This window comes from Callithrix jacchus, chromosome 8 (assembly GCF_049354715.1).
Source record: "Callithrix jacchus isolate 240 chromosome 8, calJac240_pri, whole genome shotgun sequence".
In the NCBI taxonomy this organism is placed as follows: Eukaryota; Metazoa; Chordata; class Mammalia; order Primates; family Cebidae; genus Callithrix; species Callithrix jacchus.
In genome coordinates, this window is record NC_133509.1 from 9,616,100 (window position 1) to 9,634,152 (window position 18,053).

At 47.5% G+C, this 18,053-nt stretch overlaps 1 protein-coding gene and 2 long non-coding RNA genes across 34 annotated transcripts in view; 1 reads left to right on the plus strand and 2 right to left on the minus strand.

Moving 5' to 3' along the window:
• TLN2 (talin 2) overlaps nucleotides 1-17,652 on the plus strand; it is a 482,025-nt gene extending 464,373 nt beyond the window's left edge. For 18 of the 30 annotated variants that reach the window (XM_035261780.3, XM_078333307.1, XM_078333295.1 and 15 more), the window contains 5 exons: nucleotides 7,050-7,175; nucleotides 9,108-9,170; nucleotides 9,258-9,485; nucleotides 12,186-12,311; nucleotides 13,688-17,652. In XM_035261780.3, the coding sequence (XP_035117671.1) occupies nucleotides 7,050-7,175; nucleotides 9,108-9,170; nucleotides 9,258-9,485; nucleotides 12,186-12,311; nucleotides 13,688-13,816 (672 nt within the window). In that variant the 3' untranslated portion in view covers nucleotides 13,817-17,652. The remainder of the gene's footprint in view (nucleotides 1-7,049; nucleotides 7,176-9,107; nucleotides 9,171-9,257; nucleotides 9,486-12,185; nucleotides 12,312-13,687) is intronic. The other 12 variants (XM_078333299.1, XM_078333311.1, XM_078333303.1 and 9 more) reach the window with 1 other exon arrangement.
• On the minus strand, nucleotides 4,035-5,486 carry LOC144577275 (uncharacterized). Its single transcript, XR_013520695.1, has 3 exons — nucleotides 5,357-5,486; nucleotides 5,066-5,147; nucleotides 4,035-4,169 (listed from the first exon to the last, which is right to left on the minus strand). It is a non-coding gene; the product is annotated as an uncharacterized LOC144577275 (long non-coding RNA).
• The window catches only part of LOC108593353 (uncharacterized), a 230,739-nt gene continuing 226,371 nt past the window's right edge, over nucleotides 13,686-18,053 (minus strand). For all 3 annotated transcript variants that reach the window (XR_013520690.1, XR_013520689.1, XR_013520691.1), the window contains 2 exons: nucleotides 17,458-17,528; nucleotides 13,686-15,272 (listed from right to left, as the gene is read on the minus strand). This is a non-coding gene — a long non-coding RNA (uncharacterized LOC108593353). The remainder of the gene's footprint in view (nucleotides 15,273-17,457; nucleotides 17,529-18,053) is intronic.

An 18,053-nucleotide genomic window follows, 5' to 3' on the forward strand; every position in this document is an offset into this window, starting at 1 on the left:
ACGAATCAATTTTCTGTGACTTTCCTTTCTACTCACAGTAACAATGTATAAACCAAATCCGCCTTATCAACTGCATGGATACTGAGTCAGTGGGCTTTATACAAACCTTGGATAGGACTAAATATATCTCATGAAGATAATACGATGTTGACTGAACTCTTGAAATTTCCTGTTTAGGTTAACTTGTCAGTGGAGGTTGGTAATATTTAGAATAAGCCAACAATCAGAAAATAACTCGCCTAATTGACTATGGCAGGAAGTTTGGGATTATGATATAGAAAACATTTTTTTCTGGTACATAACAGCCTTCGGTTGGTTTTGACCTCTTCATAATAGAAGAGCCTGTGAAGTATGTGTGAGTTCATTCTGAGTTCTCTCAACAAACGACTGTGAGCACAGCTTTCTGGAAAGAGTCCTGTGCTCATAGCCTAGCGTTTTAGAGGAGAAAGGTGTGAGCAAATGCTTTAGTCAGTCATGACAGCTTCCTCTGACTCTAGAAGTCATTGCCACATTGCTTACAGGGGAATGCATAGTGACAGGGTTGCCAACAGCAACAGCCGAGAGAGGCGATGACACCGGAGAGGGTCCTGTGATGTTGCAGCCCCAGAGTTACAGGGTGGAACCTGTCTCTGGAATCCTTCTCCATTGAGAAGCGATCTGTGTGTGTCGGCAGGTGTCCTGTCAGGCGGGTTTCAAGATGCTGCCCCAATCGGTCCCTCCTCCACACAGCTCGAGAACACTGGTTTTGGTTTTGAGTTCATGATAACTTGCTGTCTCTTTTCCACGGCCATCTGCCATTTCAGTCAAACAGTTGACATTGTTTGACTGAAATGGCAGATGGCCGTGGAAAAGAGACAGCAAGTTATCATGAACGAAGGAAAACATGGTTCCAGAAGGACCTGCAGACGAAGCCCATTGGTTTGAATTGATGTGATTTTTTTTTTTGTTTCTTTGGGTGACTTTGTCACTGACCGCATGTCTTCTGTGTTGATTAATATGGTGAAGCAAAAAGGAACCAATTGTTCAGGGAGGACAAATACAGCATCTTTTATGTGACTGCACGTGGGCTTTGAGTGACACCTGTTGGTTCCAGACCAGGAGCATACAGAGTGTGAAAAGCAAGTTTGGGGCTGGGTGTGGTGGCTCACGCCTGTAATCCCAGCACTTTGGGAGGCTGAGGTAGGCGGATCATTTGAGGTCAAGAGTTCAAGACTAGCCTGACCAACCTGGTGAAACCCCGTCTCTACTAAAAATTCAAAAAAAAAAAAAAAAAAAAAAGTATCCGGCATGGTGGCACGCATCTGTAGCCCCAGGTACTTGGGAGGCTGAGGCAGGAGGATCACTTGAACCTGGGAGGCAAAGGTTGCTGTAAGCTGAGATCGCACCACTCCATTCCAGCCTGGGTGACAGAGTGAGACTGTCTTAAAAACATAAATAAATAAGAAAAGCAAGTATGAGAGACCTCACCAGTACACGTACCCAGGAGATGCCCCTCGAGGATAGACCAGTAGGCCCGTTTCAGACCCATCATAGACATATAAAGGGAACTTAAGATGTAGGGAGTGTATCTGATAAATCTTGGGAAGAACTCTGTTATCTTTTGTCTGTGCTTTCTATATAGACATTCAAGGGCCCCTTTTCCTTTTTTACGGAGAGCATGACAAAATCTTCAATTTTTTTAATCAAACAGAACTAGTAATTAAAAGATTATTTCAGTGGCCTTGCTTTTCCTTTTGAAAACAAAAATACAGCAATGGATACTATGGGAAAACTACTCCCAAGATACTAATCATGCAAGCGTGACCTTTTCCAATGGACGCTGCGTGAACTGGCATTCATTCTGCGGATGCAGAGGGTGCGGTCCTTCCCTGGTCACAGGCACAGCCATTTGGCAGTTTCTTTCCCAGTCACTCATGTCGCCTGTTTAAGGTGTCTCCAGAGCTTTCCCTGAGACAAGGCCAGCTGTCTGTGTCTGGCTCTTGGCAGTTCCAGTTGTTCTGGGAGGTTTACCTTTAGTTAGAACTAGTACAGGTGGCAGTCCTGAAGCCACCCCATCCATGGGTCCTCCCGAAGAGAAACTGATCTAACATTTGTAGAGTTTGGGTCTTTGGATTCAGGCTAAGGCCTCCCTCAAGGCACCTCTGGGTTCAATACCAGAAGCAAACTAGTGGCAGCCAAATTTGCAACAAGAAAAAAGAGAAATGTGGCAGCCTGCTCCACTCCGACTTCCAACTGGCAGGAACCCACTCCTGTTGCGGGAGTTCTAGGCATTGGCCTCCTCCTTTCCCTCGGGGACATTTAAATTAAATGCAAAATGTTCACACTTAAAACATATATATATCCAAGAGGATTTTAAAAAAAGTTTCTGATGCGCTCTGACCTGATTTTTAGTAGCAAGCATTCTGCAAGACTGAGTAACAGCGAGCAAAGCATGAGCCCCCACTGGAGAGGTGATAGCAGGGGTGGTTCTTGAGTTTGTGGAGCCAGCTGTGGGAAGGGTAGCCATTGTGTTTTGTTTTTAGCTCTCAATAAGGCATTCCCTCAAAGGGAGTTTTCAGGGATGGAGGCAAGCCCTTTAGCCATCTCCTATGGGTGCCTTATGCTCCTTCACTTTCAAGTTCATTGGGGGAAGCAGCTGGGGGATTGCAGGGTGTAAAGAAAAGGCCAAGAAAGAGACAATGGGAGGACATTCTCTCCCTTGCCCAACACTTGCCCAGGACCCAACAGGGACAGTGGGCAGGGGAAGCGGGTAAGGATGTCGGGTGGGGTGTTGGTAACGATATTGAGGCCAGGAGAGGTCAGAAGAGAAGTGGTAGTTCCTGCTCATTGTAGTCACCGCCTTCGAAGGGAAGTTTAATTTGGAACTGTCCACGTCTAGTCTAACTGATATCTGGAGAAGGGCAGTGAAGACCCCACAGTCACATGGTCAAATCACAGAGAAGCAACTACAGCCCAGATTGTCCCACTCACTCCTGGTCGGTGCTGAAAGAGAAGCTGGTACCCAGCTGTGCTCACAGTTTTTAATTAATTGTTCATAGTTTTTGAGTATCTCCTGTGAGTCAGCCATGCTTTACATATACTGACCATGTACTTGTAAAGACCCCATCAGACAGGTTAGGAGGGGAAATAGGCTTCGAAGGAATGAATTAGTGCAAAGACCATGTTCTCAGAACCCGGGAAAGGCCAAATACCAAAATGAAAATAAGGAAAGGTCGCCCCTTTTCCTTCTCCCCTTTCCACACCACTTCCCCCAACCCCACCATTTCCTCTTCCAGGGGAAATATAGCTCCTGAAACTTTAAACCCATCAGAGCATACATACAGGAGTCTCGAATACTCTCCCAAGTGAGAAACGGGAAGGGAGCCAATCCAATATGATCCCTTTCCCCAGAGAAATCTCACTAGGCCACTGACTTTTTAAAGGGTGAGCAGGAATGTCAGCATGCAGGGAAGGGGTCAACTACAGGGTGCTCAGACTTTTCTAGAAGCTACCAAAAAACCCAGGTGAGGATAAATCTATCATCAACATGAGTAGGCTAGAAAGCCCAAGAAAAACGATCGCTAAAAGCTGCTGGGCACCTGGCCAATAGCCTTTTGAAGTGGAGGGAAAGGGGGAAAAGAATATTGTATCAAAGAAGTTAGGTTCAGCACGCAGAGGTAGCAGCAGCCACCTTCATTAGGCAGAGTAGATGGTTAGTTTGTACATCTGCTCACTCATTCCCCCGTTGCTGTGTTATTAAGAGCGCCTCTTGGTAAAATGCCGCCGTGTTTACATTTGTATGTCCATGCATGACTAAATGTCACAAACTGTGAATGCTAGATGAGGGATACAAGTAGAGTGTACAGTTGACAACCCACGGCCTTAAACAGAGCAGGAACCTGGGCATAGCTGTGTGTGCACCTGTCCACCGTGGGTCAGGAGTGGATGTTGATGATATGGATGCTTACTCTGCATCTCTCTCTCTCCCACTTTGTGCGGTGGCCAAACTTGGGAAACTCATTTCGAATGGATATATTCAGTCAGCACATGTTGATCATCATGTGGGCTCCTCTTGCCCGAGTTTGTGCTAGAGAGACACAGTCTTGCCTTGGAGAGGATCACAGGCTGGTAGGATTAAGTTAACAGGTACGTGTTTGTTTTCCTGAGTCCAGAGTAGCATGTAACCACGTCTGTAAGAAATACAGATTTCTGGCTCTAACCCCAGACCTACCAAAACAGCATCTGCATCTTTAACCAGATCCCCAGGTGATTCTGCGGCAAGGGCTATCCATTTATTTTTCTTTTACAAGTTTTTTTATGTTTAGTTTTTGAAGTTACATAGTAGGTATATATATTTATGGGATACATGAGTACATGAGATGTTTCAATACAGGCATTGTATTAGCTTGTTCTCACGCTGCAGGACTGGGTGATACACAAAGGAAAGGTTTAATTGACTCACGGTGCCACATGGCAGGGAGGCCTCACAATCATGGCGCAGAGTGAGGGGAAGCAAGATATGTCTTACATGGCAGCAGGCGAAAGGGCTTGTGTAGGGGAACTCCCAACAGATCTCATGAGATTTATTCACTCTCATGAGAACAGCACAGGAAAGATCTGCCCCCATGATTCAGTTACTTCCCACCAGGGCCCTCCCATGACTGGTGGGGATTGTGGGAGCTACAATTCAAGATGAGATTGATGTGGGGACACAGCCAGACTGTATCAGGCATGCAATGTGATGTAATCACATCATGGAGACGGGAGTATCCATCCCCTCAAGCATTTACCCTTCGTGTTACAAACAAGCCAATTACGGTATTCTAGTTATTTTTCAATGTACAATTAAGTTTTCGACCATACTCACCCTGTTTTGCTGTCAAATAGTAGGTCTTACTCATTCTAGTCTTTTGTACCCATGAACCCTCCCCACCTCCCCTTCCCCTCAACCCCTCACTGCCCTCCCCAGCCTCTGGGAACCATCCTTCTTCTATTTCCATGAGTTCAATTGTTTTGATTTTTAGATCCCACAAATAAGTGGGAATATGCGACGTTTGTCTTTCTGTGCCTGGCTGATTTCACTCACCGTAATGACCTGCAGTTCCATCCATGTGCTGACAAATGGCAGGATCTCATTCTTTCTTATGGCTGAAGACCGTCAGTTTATCCTGTTTAATGAAAGTATTAAGTTCCTTGCTTTAGTTTGAGGCCAGTGGTTACCAAGAAGTATAAATAGCCACGTGCACGGGATTAGTCATGATCTTTAAAAGATTATTTTAGCGGGTCTTGACATGATTCAATTGTTGAAGGAATGGAAAACCCAGAAGTGAGGATTCCATTGTACCCTCTGTAAACCACAGGGACAGATCTGACTCACCCTGGTCAGGTCAGTAACATCTCAGCTAAAGAGGATCTTCACTTTGGGAGGCCAAGGCGGGTGGATCACGAGGTCAAGAGATCGAGACCATCCTGGTCAACAGGGTGAAACCCCGTCTCTACTAAAAATACAAAAAATTAGCTGGGTACGGTGGCGCGTCCCTGTAATCCCAGCTACTCAGGAGGCTGAGGCAGGAGAATCGCTTGAACCCGGGAGGTGGAGGTTGTGGTGAGCTGAGATCGCACCATTGCACTGTAAGCCTGGGCAACAAGAGTGAAAGTCCATCTCAAAAAAATAATAATAAGGATAAAAATAATTCCAATATAGGATCATTTTTCTTTTTTGAGGAGAATTAAGTCAGTGTATGTAGAAGTGCCTAACACAATACTTGGTATATCTGTAATGCCACTGAATTGTACACTTGAAATTGAATAAAAGGGTAAGTTTTGTGTTACATATATTTTACCAAACAGACAAAAGTATTGCCAGGCCTGGCCATCATGTCTCAATGCCTGAAAGGTACCAGCCACATCGTCAACACTGTGTGACCTGAGGGCAACTTAACTAGATTGACTGAGTCATGGAATGTTATTGTGCAGGGGACCTTGGAGGTCTAATCTGACCACCTCCCACAAAACGGTGATGCTCCAACCCGTGCAGCATGGGACCACAGATACTTGTCCCACTTCCCCAAAGCTTCTCTTCAACTTCCTGAGTTGTTTTAGCAGCAAAGGAGATGGTGGTGAATTTAGACCAGAGCCCTAATGGTCTGATAACACCTACGCAATGGTGCCCAGCGTTCTTCCCAAGGTGGAGCTGTGCCTCAGGTGTCCAGGGGGCAGAACAAGCTGCGCCTTGATGCTGTGTTGCCCTGGTTTCCTTTTCACCACTGGGCAATCTGCGGTTGGTCTCTAACTCTCTTGTTGCTCAGCCAGTTGCTCAGGAAATGCCAGTGCTGTTTTGCTTTGTTTTTAACCCAGGAAAAAGAAGACTTTGGCAGAACTGATAGCCATCTTTCCTTTTATTTTGGTTCATTTTTGAGGCTTAGGCTCTCGAAGGGAGTGAGTGCGTGAGTGCCGTGATCTCCTTTTTTGATTTTGATGTATCATTTCAATGTTGGTCACTGATGTTGCTAAAACCATTTGAGTATACTTTATTCACAGTGAATGTATATCTTTAAAGATTCTGTTTCAGAAAATGAGTCTGTCTTTGAATTTGCTGATTTCATATTGCTGTGGGATGTCAAGCTAACGGCTTTTTCCTTCTGGTGTGCGGGGAGGGGCTGCAGGTGGAGAGGCATCCTGGCCTTTGTATCCTCGTGTTGCTGTTCTACAACAGGGTTAGTGTATTAGTACTAATGCCACCAAACAGTACTCTTAAAATTAGGTCAAAGGATAAAATGTGTGTGATATGTATTGTCTCACAAAGAAATATGTTGCTGTGCCTGGCCATTAACTCTTAATGCCTGAAAGGTACCAGCCACATCTTCAACATTGTGACCTGAGGGTGGCGCAAGTTGGGACAGGGGACCTCGCTTCTGCTGCTTGTTAAGAACTGTCCCATTTCAGGTGTGGTTTGTCAACAAAAAACAATAGGCAGGTGAAGAGCCAGGTTACCCGGCAGTAAGTAGATTAGAAGAAAGAGCCCTTTGTCGATGTGAATTGCATGTGATGCTGTTTTCTTTTGGTTATAGCAAGCGGATGAGACCCTGGACTTTGAGGAACAGATCTTGGAAGCTGCGAAATCCATTGCTGCTGCCACAAGCGCCCTGGTCAAATCGGCCTCGGCAGCCCAGAGGGAGCTGGTGGCCCAAGGAAAGGTGGGTAAAGCCGCTGACCATATGTGGAACACTCACATAAGGAGAGCCTCTTAGGGCCCAGGAAAAGAGCTGCAAGCCTGTGTCCTGTCCGAGAAAAACACATGCGTTACCTTCCCTCCCTCAGTTGCCATTCTCTGTGCTCAGCAACTGAAAACTACAGAATTCAGACCAACGGAATAAGAGGTTTGGCTTCTGGGCCTCTCATCTGCTTCTTGTTAAGGAAAGCTTCCCATTCCAGGCAGTGATTGGGGTCTGAATGAGACATTTATATTCCCACTGTACATTAAGCGGTGTTAAGATGTAAACTGTGATATTTTCCTGGGGGGCAGCTTCATGATACCACTTGCCAGCTCCCAAGGGCTCCGAGAGGACTGTCGAGCTGAATGCCATCCAGCTTTGCAGTTAGCACTTCCCTAAGTCTGCTCGTGAAAGGACCAGTCGGATTTTAAATCTGAAACTTCTTCACCTTTATCTCTAGTCACCCATTCTGTCTACTTTAGCGTGAAAGTATAGTGTTTTTCAGGGATTTGGAGGATTTTTAGCACATTAGTAATGCTGGGTATGGAACAGTCTTCCGATTTAAAATGTTCCATGTGTCTGGAAATAACCAGACACATGGAGCCTTCCTATCCACTTTGGCTTTCACAGGGCCTCCCAAGTGGAGAGGCCGCACAGAAACCCGACAGGTTGTGGGTTCGGGAAATGTGGTCGCCGTGGTTATCAGTCACTTCTGTTTGATATGAAAAGGTCTTTGCAGCCTACAGTTAGGTGGGTGCGAGCTGTGTTTTGGCCCAAGAACTCGCAGTGTAGACAGGAAGGTTGTGCCTGATCGTAGGTTCCAGGAAGTCTCCTGTGAGCTTAGCAACGTCTTAGTCTAGTCCACATACCTTGACGTCTCCTTCTAAACCATTGTGTTGTATGTTATGGGTCCATGTCCATCTCCCCACCTGGCACAGAAGCCGTTCTCCCCATTCTTCCTGTTGAGCCCCTGTCGAGGCAGCAGAATGCAGACCTTGCCCATCTCGTCCGTACTCAGCAAGTTCTTGCTGGCTGGTCAACATGTAAAGACCACAGATATGTCATTGAACAGAACATCCGGTCTTAAAAAACCCTGGTCATTTCAACATTGACAAAGGGCTATGTGTCCGACATACTGCTTACTAGAGAGTCTAACTTGGCTGTGGCAGAGGCCCTATCTGTCCTCCAGGGAGCTCACATGTTCAGGCATTTCAAAAGTTGGTGAAGGAGGTTCAACCGGACTTGGGTGAACTATGCGATTATAGGCAGGACCTTGGAGTTTTACTGGACATTCGGCAAGCCCTGATATGGTGCCTGTCATTGCTGACACATCCCAATTTCACATTCAAATTGAGATACTCTCTCTGACCTCACAAGGCACGTCCCAAAGCGTAAAGGTAATTTCCTCCTGTTGCTTCTCCCTCTAGATCTGGACAGAAAATGTCCTACTTGTTGCCCTCATTTCTAAATAGAAACAGATATCCATGTTTCTTCCAGCCTCTTATCTCTCTTCCACCCCTGACAAAATGGTCTGTATTTCCTTAAGACAAGGGTCTGCTCTCAATTGAAGCAGAGGGAGGTGCCCGTAGTAGCTCCGGGAGAAAGCTCAGCGGGGGAGTCAGTCTAGAAAGACAGCCACAGGCCATCATTTCTGAGCCATTTCCTAGAAACGCAGTACCCCACAGCTAAATGGGGTCAGTCTTAGCATTTCCCATTGCCTCTTGGTGGTGAATCCTGCCAGGATGGCCTGTGCAGTCTTGGCATGGCCTGAGTCCCACGTGAGAAAGGTTGCTCCGTTCTCAGGCCTGTGCTGGTGGCGGGAGGCACCAAGGGAGGTGCAAGGTGTGGGAGGAAGGGCTGCTGGCCACTGGGGCTGCCTGCCCTCACGGACGATTTCACCTCCCTGCTCTCCAGGTGGGCTCCATCCCTGCCAACGCTGCAGACGACGGACAGTGGTCACAGGGGCTGATTTCTGCTGTGAGTTGCCTTCTCCTTCCAGTTTGCTTTTTGGGTCCCCTGAGGGAGATTTGGGCTTTGGGTCACTTCTCTGTTGACTGTCCCCAGGCCCGGATGGTGGCAGCTGCAACCAGCAGTCTCTGTGAAGCGGCCAATGCCTCCGTTCAGGGACATGCCAGCGAGGAGAAGCTCATCTCATCTGCCAAGCAGGTCGCCGCTTCCACGGCTCAGCTGCTGGTGGCCTGCAAGGTGAAGGCCGACCAGGATTCAGAGGCCATGAGGCGGCTACAGGTAATGGTCACTGATGCTGGTGGGAAAATACTCCTGTTGGAGCGGGTAAGTATCACCAAAGGAGACAAACCTCACTTCCTTGGCATGACCCACCAGGCCTTTCATCAGCCAGTTCTATCCATGTTCCAGCCTCATCCTCTACTGCGTGCGTCCATGCATCCGCTACTGCTGCCCCACCGAGCTGCCATTCTCTTCGTGTGCCTTCCGTTCTCATGCCCTGGGGCCCTGCTCCCCCACCAGCCCAATCTAGCAGACCCCTACTTGTCCTTTGTGACTCAAATTGAAAGTCCCCTGTTCTGGGAAGCCCTCCTTGACTCCCAGAGTTTGGGCAGTTTACCCCCCACTCTGTCCTTTGACAGCCCCTCACCAGACCACTCAGGACTCACCAGCGCAGGTTGGTCTCTGAGCAAGCTGTGAGTCGCCTAGGTTTGGTTCCCATGCCTTCATCTGGGCCTGCTTCAGAGGAGGCCTTCAGTCAGTGTCTGCTACAGAAAAGAGCAGAAAAGCTGCGGTTATATGAGACTGGTGCTGACCCAGAGAACATGTTACAAAGATGACAGTCAGGTCCATCCCAGAGCTGATACATTGTCCTGATTGTTTTAATTATAAAAACATTTTAAACACAGTAAAAGAAATGCTTAAATGAGAAAAATGGCATGGCCCCAACATCTTCATATATCAAGTGTTAGCATTGTTTCCGTTTTTATCTACATACAAAATAATTTTGTCCGCTTGTAATCATGGCCAGATACATTCTGCTTTCTTTCACGTAACATTTTATTATATGTAGCTTTTCCTTGAAGGTAAGGCTTCATTAACTTCTCTATGCAAAGCTAGCTGGCTCGTTTGTCATGAGACTTATTTTTAATGATTGCATGATATTACCTCAACTGATTATGCCAGAATTTCCCTATACTTTGGACATTTTGTTTCCAGTTTTTGAAATTTTTTTATAAGTGTTAAAATGCAGATTGTCTATATTGCTAAAAGTACGTTCACATCAGTCATGAAGCAAATTATAAATGGCAGAAATGTTGGAACAGTTCTTCCAAAGCTCAGAACTCCTGTTTTATTGTGAAAGGCCTGAAGTGCGTTTCTGGTGTTTGGCCCTCACCCGTCCCTCTCTGACCCACTGCCCTCATCTTTATACGATGCCTGGGATAAACCCAGAGAACAACTGGGGAGCTGTATGTTTGTGAATATGTGATTTCTGGGTCTGGGAGACACTTCTGAGGAAAACTTCAGAGTTAAGAGACACCTGGGTTCAAGTTCTGCTTCTGCCATTTATTAGGTGCCTCATCTACTATAAATCACTCAAAACTTTTCAGGTCTTAGTGGCTTTATCTGTAAAATGGGGATAGAGATATCCATGCTGACTCTTAAAGGGTTGAATAGGAGAATGGATATGTAAGTGCTTTGTTGAGGTCCTAAGGCTTTACACAGATGGAATGCAGTGTCACTCTTGTTCCCATCTTTACCGGTTTCACTGGATGTTGCAATGTCGTATTTGAGCGCCTTATAAATGTCTCAGGAGCTCGCTGGGGCTAGATGGACCTTTGTGCAGATTTCAGCTGTAAAACTTGCCGGCAGCAAAATCTTGGACAGGGTTCTTAACCTCGGTTTCACATCAGAAAAGTGGGCTAAAGATTTCGACCTCATAAACCCTTTAGCGACTAAGCACACTGTGATTACTTGTCAAGTATTGGTTCCCTCCCCATCCTGTGCAAGCCTTCATAGTTTGCACTGGTCACTTGAGCTTACAGACCAGATGGGGCAGTTAAAGAACTCCCAGCAACTTTGTTGGCAAACCCTCAAGCACAAGCCTTAGACTCCTAGTCGGGGCTGGACAAAAATACAAGAGGTTTAAGAAAGCCTTAACCACCTTGAGAAGAAAATTGTGGCAGAGAACCACATCCCTGAGGACACACTTCATGAGCATTAAGAATAAGCCAATACAGGAAACAGCCCTTAAGGAAGATGAAAGGAAGACCGAAAGGCTCTTCTATACCTGTCTGTCTATCTCTAGTGGTTGATTGCTCCATTTTAGAGCCTGTGGTGGAAAGCCCAGCTCAGACCCTAAAAGTAAATGCAAAAAGCCCTAGTTACTGTGAAGCCCCCAGCCCTTCCACACGGTTAGCCCTTCATTCCTTCAAAAAGCCTCCGTGAGCACCAACCGTGGATAGCCACAGTGCCACTCCCACGGATGCAGGGATTCCAGTCACTGCCCCTGCTCTGAAATTGCTGAGTGTCCAGGAGGGGACAGCCAGCCTCAATTGTGCAAATAAGCTGGCACAGCGCAGTCCAGGCACCCAGAGGGGTAGGGGGTGGTAGAGCTGAGGCAGGTGAAAGTGATGTCTGAGCCAAGTCCTCAAGCGTGTGCTTAATCAGATGGAGGCCGGGGAGGTGGTTTTCCAGAGCCAGTAGGCAGAACTCAGGCAGGCTTCTGTTAACACATGTATCACATTGCTGGGATCATTTACTAAATATTTACATAATTATAATTCTTCTCAAAAATGCATGTTCCCTGGGAACCAGGCACTTTCTGAGCGATTAGGTAGGTGCCAGTGTTGGTAGAATCCATGGATGGACGGACAGACAGATGGGTACTTGCTGGCTAGAGAACTTGGTGTTATAACTGGATAACAAATTGACTTGCGGTCTCACAAACTGTACCTTCATGTCTGTCCTTGCCAGGCCCAAATGGCTGTTGCTAATGAGATAATGTGTGTTTTGTTCACTCTCCAGGCGGCAGGAAATGCTGTGAAAAGAGCCTCAGACAATCTTGTCCGTGCAGCCCAGAAGGCAGCCTTTGGCAAAGCTGATGATGACGACATTGTAGTGAAAACCAAGTTCGTGGGTGGCATTGCTCAGGTTGGTGACTGAATCAAGAACAGTGTTCACTTCCCGAGACCATTGTTGGGTCCTAACAGCGAGAAAAGCACAGTGACTTCACAATGAAAGTTTCTTTCTTCCTTGTGTAGCAGAGGTGGTATGGTGTTTCCTTCCTCTCTGAGGGCCAGATCCATCTGCCTTGCTCTTTTACCACCCCGGAGATGTACCTCTTGGCCACTTGGTCCACATGGGCCCAGTAGCCCCCTTCAGCTTTCTATCTGGCAGGAAGAGGGAAAGGAGGGAGGACATGACCCTAAGCTGCAGGCATGACTTCGTCTCACATACCATTGGTCAGCACTTAGTCACGTGGCCAACCCAGCTGCATGGGAGGCTGGGCAATGTAGTATTCTGTTTTGAGTACTATTGGCCAGATAAAAATCAAGGATTCCATAGTGGAGGACAGTAATATTATTCTACCAGAGCTTTTATACGAGCAGGTAGGATTCAGACTGAGGCAGGATTACATTCTCATACATGGGAATAAGGAGAAAGGTCCAGGAAGTCAGGCTTGAACTTCCTGATGTGTCCATCTTGTAAATCCATTGTAGGGGACTGTTGTATTTTTCCATTCCAGGAGTGCTGAAGTCACTCATTCCTCATATGCCTTAGCTCTTCCTGAACCACACCCTGTGTGTGGCTGTGCACTGCATGTATTTTTACAAGAATGCATTTCTCCGTGCACTAATGCCATGAGAAGTTTCACAATGAAGGGTCTCTGAGCAAATAAGGCTCGAGAGGACTGCACTCAATAACCCCGCCCTTGTAAAGGCTCTGAAAAGCCAGAAGAGGAACTGGCTTGGCGTTTTTGAACACAGCTTACCCTTTTCACACAATACCCATACACAAGTCTTCCTCAGGTCACACCTTCAAAGCATGAGATAAGCATTTGAGGGCCATCTGGTGGGTCAGGGCTGGGCTGGAGCTTTCCCATACGTGGACCAGGTCCGCCTCCACTAGCTGGGAGATTCCAGAGAAGTGGACCTCCATCTCTCAGCTTCAGATTTCTTACTGGAAAGACCAGACTGACAACAGGGCATGCTTCACAGGGCAGCCACTTCAGTGAAAGGACTGTCCATGTAGAGGGTTCATACCAGAGCCTGGGACATAGTAGGACTGCAGTAGATGTTTGCTGTTAAATCACAGGCTTGTTGTCATGTCTCAGCTGGGTCATTAGTCTCAAAACCCAAACAGTGACAGAGGCTGGTCTCCAGAACTAAGAATGCTGTTCCTGATGTCCTGCTGTGCCCCACGGTTGCAGGAGCCTTGGTCACTCCCATGAGCAGTGGGGTGGGAGGGTTTTCTAGAAAGCATTAGGGCCATCTCTAGGTCCATCCAGCATATTGCTTTCTTTCTAGATCATCGCTGCCCAGGAAGAAATGCTAAGGAAAGAGCGAGAGCTGGAAGAAGCAAGGAAAAAACTCGCCCAGATCCGCCAGCAGCAGTATAAGTTTCTACCTACTGAGCTGAGGGAAGATGAGGGCTAGGGTGCCAGCCGAGGCAGTGAGCCCCAGGGGATGGCCCTGCCTGAACTGGACAGACAGTGCTCTTGAGACGCTGGGCACTTACCTGGAAACGGCCCACCTTCCCCCGGGGCGAACCTGGGGCCCTGCGTGCTTGTTCTCACATCTGTCCCATCGGCACCAGCTGCATGATCATGATGTCACACGGTACAATGTCCTACCCACAGCTCCTCCGCCGCGTCCCCTCATGCCTCACTGTGTCTCAGGAGAGAGGGGTGCACGTTTCGTGGACTGTTACCAATGAAGAGTCAGTATTACGTCATTCTCAGATACCGTGGCTTTTGTTGGTCCTTCTCTTAGGCCTGCTCTGGACCTCTGTGATACCATAATCTCAGAGGCAATCACTGATGTCATAGAATATTCTTCTTCCTCTCAGGAGGAGACGGAAGCTGGAGTTGGGCATGGTTAATAAAAGCCAGAAACATAAGCCCATGTGGACTCTGGGAGGGTGACTCAGGTCCTCCTTCCATGTCTTGAGCACTGGCTCACCCAGGGGGCAAAAAATTCCTGCTCCCATTTGCACGCTTTCTTGCCTCTGTGTGTAAGCTCCTTGTACAACCTAGGCCCATGTTTATCTTGTGGCCCAGAGAACTGAACGATTATTTTTTTCCTCCATAGTCCAAAGGGCAGAGTTGTGGGAGGCCGTCAGGGCATGGCAAGCAGGGACTGTAATGAAGTATGTGGGCTCCGTACTCTGCAGAGGCTCTTTCAGTCCGTACAGATTCATCTACACAAACCCACGTCTCCTAGTTGACAGTCAGCGCAACGCCCCTTCCCGGTGTCCAGGGTGGGGACTCTGCTAAATAAGAGCTTCCTCAGTGACTCATCTTTAGGTCCCACACTGGTTTTATGCCTTCAGAATGGTCACAAGTCCAGATGAGAAGACAGCTGCTTACAAACCTGTCTCCTGTCCTCCAACCCAAGACACCTTTTTTCCCTCAGTCTTAATATCTATAAAATCTAAGTGCATCCTAAAATCAATGTGAACCTTTAACAAGCTAGTTTTACTTATTATCACATAAGTGAAGATACAAGATTTTTTCAGAGTCCATCTGGATGCCACACTCCCACAATTCCGTATTTTGCCCCTCTTTTCTTTCCCCTTTTCTTTTCAGAGCCCTCCCATGGGAAGGGCACCTGAGGACCTTGAATTTACCCTTAATCTGAGCTGTTAGCCAAGGCAGTGCATGAAAGATGAGTGGTTTATGGGTCAGAGTCAGTGCCAGGGAGCAAGAATGTTTGAAAAAATTCATAGTGGGGGAGATAAAAGCGGATGATTTTCAAAACTGGTAACAGTTAAAGGCACTCACCCTCCGTACTCCGTCCACGCTGTAGTTTCAGAGTTCCACCGAGGGGGGACATTGCTGCTTTGGTCCTCCAAAGATGTCACCCTTCCACCTTGCTTGATGATCTTTCGACCCTAGCCCATGTCATGGTTTAAAAACATATAATTAAACTTTGGACAGCTTCCCATATTCGTAAGATATTTGTAAGTGCTGCACATACTGGAATTTATTTTGAAAAGGAAAAGCGAGTGAGTCTGTAGGGCACTGAGTGTGTGGACACCAGTTCTGAAGAGGAGGGGAGCTGTTGGAGCCCGAGCTTCTTGGGGAAAAGCTGACACGCCCTCAGCTCGCCCTCTTTGAGTAGGGCTGATCAGCACCTCACAGCTACCCTGGCTGGACCCGGAGAGGAGGGACACAGGTGCTTCCAGAGGTACTCAGGATTCAGACCCCAGTGCTCAGGGTCACGATGTGTTAATGGCCTCCTGTAACAGGACTCTGGGAACCCCCCCTGTGGCCCAGCCTACCCCTCCCTCTTCCACCTGTCCCCGTCACATCCCGGAATCCCAGGACTGAGGCAGGAGCAGGCGGTGAGTTCTTCCACCCTGCCTCAGAGTTGCTTCAAACCTTTACTGCATTTGATATCGGAAAAACCTCTGGAGACAAACCAAATGGAAAGGCCTGTCCTTTACAACTCTGAACAGCCACTGAAGAAAGTTTATTTCTATAGCAGCTATGTAAATACTCTCCTTTCTGGAGCTGTCCAGTGCTGGGAGCTTTGGGGAGTCTGCTTCTCAGTTATCACCTGGTGTGGTTCCGGTTTCTCATCTGCCCCTTCCTCATCCACCCTGTTTATGTGTGTGTGAACGGCCTCGTGGCTGGCCTGGTGGCTTCTCATTTCCTAAGATGGTTGAAGGACAAAGCCTGGCACATTATTTAATAGGGACTACCGCAGTGTCCTTCTGGTTCTTCAAAGGAAAATAACACAGGCATGAGTTCAACCGGGAGCGTGACCTTTCAGAGCATCTAAGTAGAGGGTGGTGTCAGTAAACATGATCCCAGGTCTGGAGCACAGAAGTGTATCTCTGTGTGAAGGGGAGCAGGTGGGTTGATATGGGTCTCTCTCCACACTCCTCTACTTGTGGGCAACGAACTGAGCTTTGAATGATTGGGCTAATCTTTTATCAGCCGGAAATCGCTGCTTCTGATGGCCAGGAGGGGAATCGGAACTTGATTTCAGAATGGCCTAGTGATTTGGAAATTTGGATTTTACTTGGTTCTGCCTTTCAGAAGTCTTTAGATAGGGATGCTAAGGTCATGATTGGTTGAATGAATAGCACTTGTTTAAACTTTGCCAGTGTCCAGCCAGCTCTGGCCCTGGCCTCCTATGTAGGCAGATACCTGGATTCCTGACGGGCCCTACAGTCTCATTGCTGCCCGGCCTGCAGTCTATGGCCTTAAGAAGTGAGCTGCCTGTAGCCTCACCGGCATATTTTTTTATCAGGGAAAACCTTTTGAGCTGCTCCTGAGTCTCACCTGCTTGCTTTCTGGCTTAATGCATTTACAGGCAACTAAAGCCTCTTCCTAGTTTATCGAAAAATTATAACCAAAATTCACCATAGCCTAAGAGAGTAAACCCCACCTCCGAAGTGATCCCAAGGCCAAAACCTCATGAAGGAACCAGACACAGGGCAAAAGTGGTGAGCAAGCCATGGTCTGCTCCTGGGGAACTCGCAGGTCTCTCCCTGAGGAGCCTTGGTTTCCTCCCTGGCAGGTAGTCCCCAGAATCTTCTCTCTCAGCTCTGAGGTTTGGGGCTCTGGAAAGGCCTCTGGGATTCTGGCCTTAAGACCCCAGCACAGACTATCAGTATGTTCCCTTCTCAGATTCCTGGAGGAAAGGTACCATCTGTTGACCAAGGGGCTGGCTGCTAGAAATTTGGAGACGTTCACCTCAGGCTAAAGGGCAGTGGTCCCCAGAGTTCAGAAAGCCAAAGATCTTGACAGCTAGCTAGTAGTGGCTCTGGTCCCATCTCAGCACAGTGCTGGCCTCCAGAGGTAACCTCTGCTGGGGAAGGTATCTCTCCCGAAGGCGTCCCCAAGTCCCATGTTGAAAATGTCCTGAGTCTACTGCTCCATCTTTCTGAGTGAGCCTGTGCTTGGTATGTTATGTTTATGGTCATTACGGATGAGTGTGTGCAGAGCTTCAGCTGATTGATTTTTTTTAAATGCTACAGAGAAGAGTTATTTCTTTTCAATAAAAGAGGTTTGGATTCGGCCTTCCTCTGAGCCCACCTCCCAGCCCTCCAGGGAGCATCAGCGTACCTGAGTCACGTCGGCATCTCTTCATCCCACAAACCATGAGGCTCGGTCCCATTCAGCTGCCTCTCACCAGCCTGCAAGATCCAGAAGAAAACAGGAACATCCGTCTGCCTTGTGTCATGTCTATTCATATGCATTAATTTATCTAACCACATAAGTTATTTTTTTTTATTCGCCAGAAATAAACCTTTAAAGAAACGAACCTGTGTGGAGGACTCATGGGAACGGGAGGAAGGAGGAAAAGAGGGGGGAAAGAGACCATATTTATGATGACAGTAAAATTCCACCTTTAGGGCTAGCTCCATAGTCACCACAGGTAGATGTAGGGAGAGAGAGCACATGCGTGGGAGTGACAGACAGATGCGAAGCCACAGGGTGCCAGTGAATTTCATGCAGTTTTGCTGACATAAACGTTAATTTGGAGAACTCAACCTTGAGTAGGAAGACACTTACTTTCCTCTGAAAGGAGCAGGTGTCCTGGACAAGTGGCTTGGGGCCTTTTGGCTTTGCATACTACCTCTTGTCAAAACTGCACAGCTAAGCAGAGAAGTGCCTTTGGGGTCATCTCCACACATGACCCAGGCCCCCCGACACAGGAA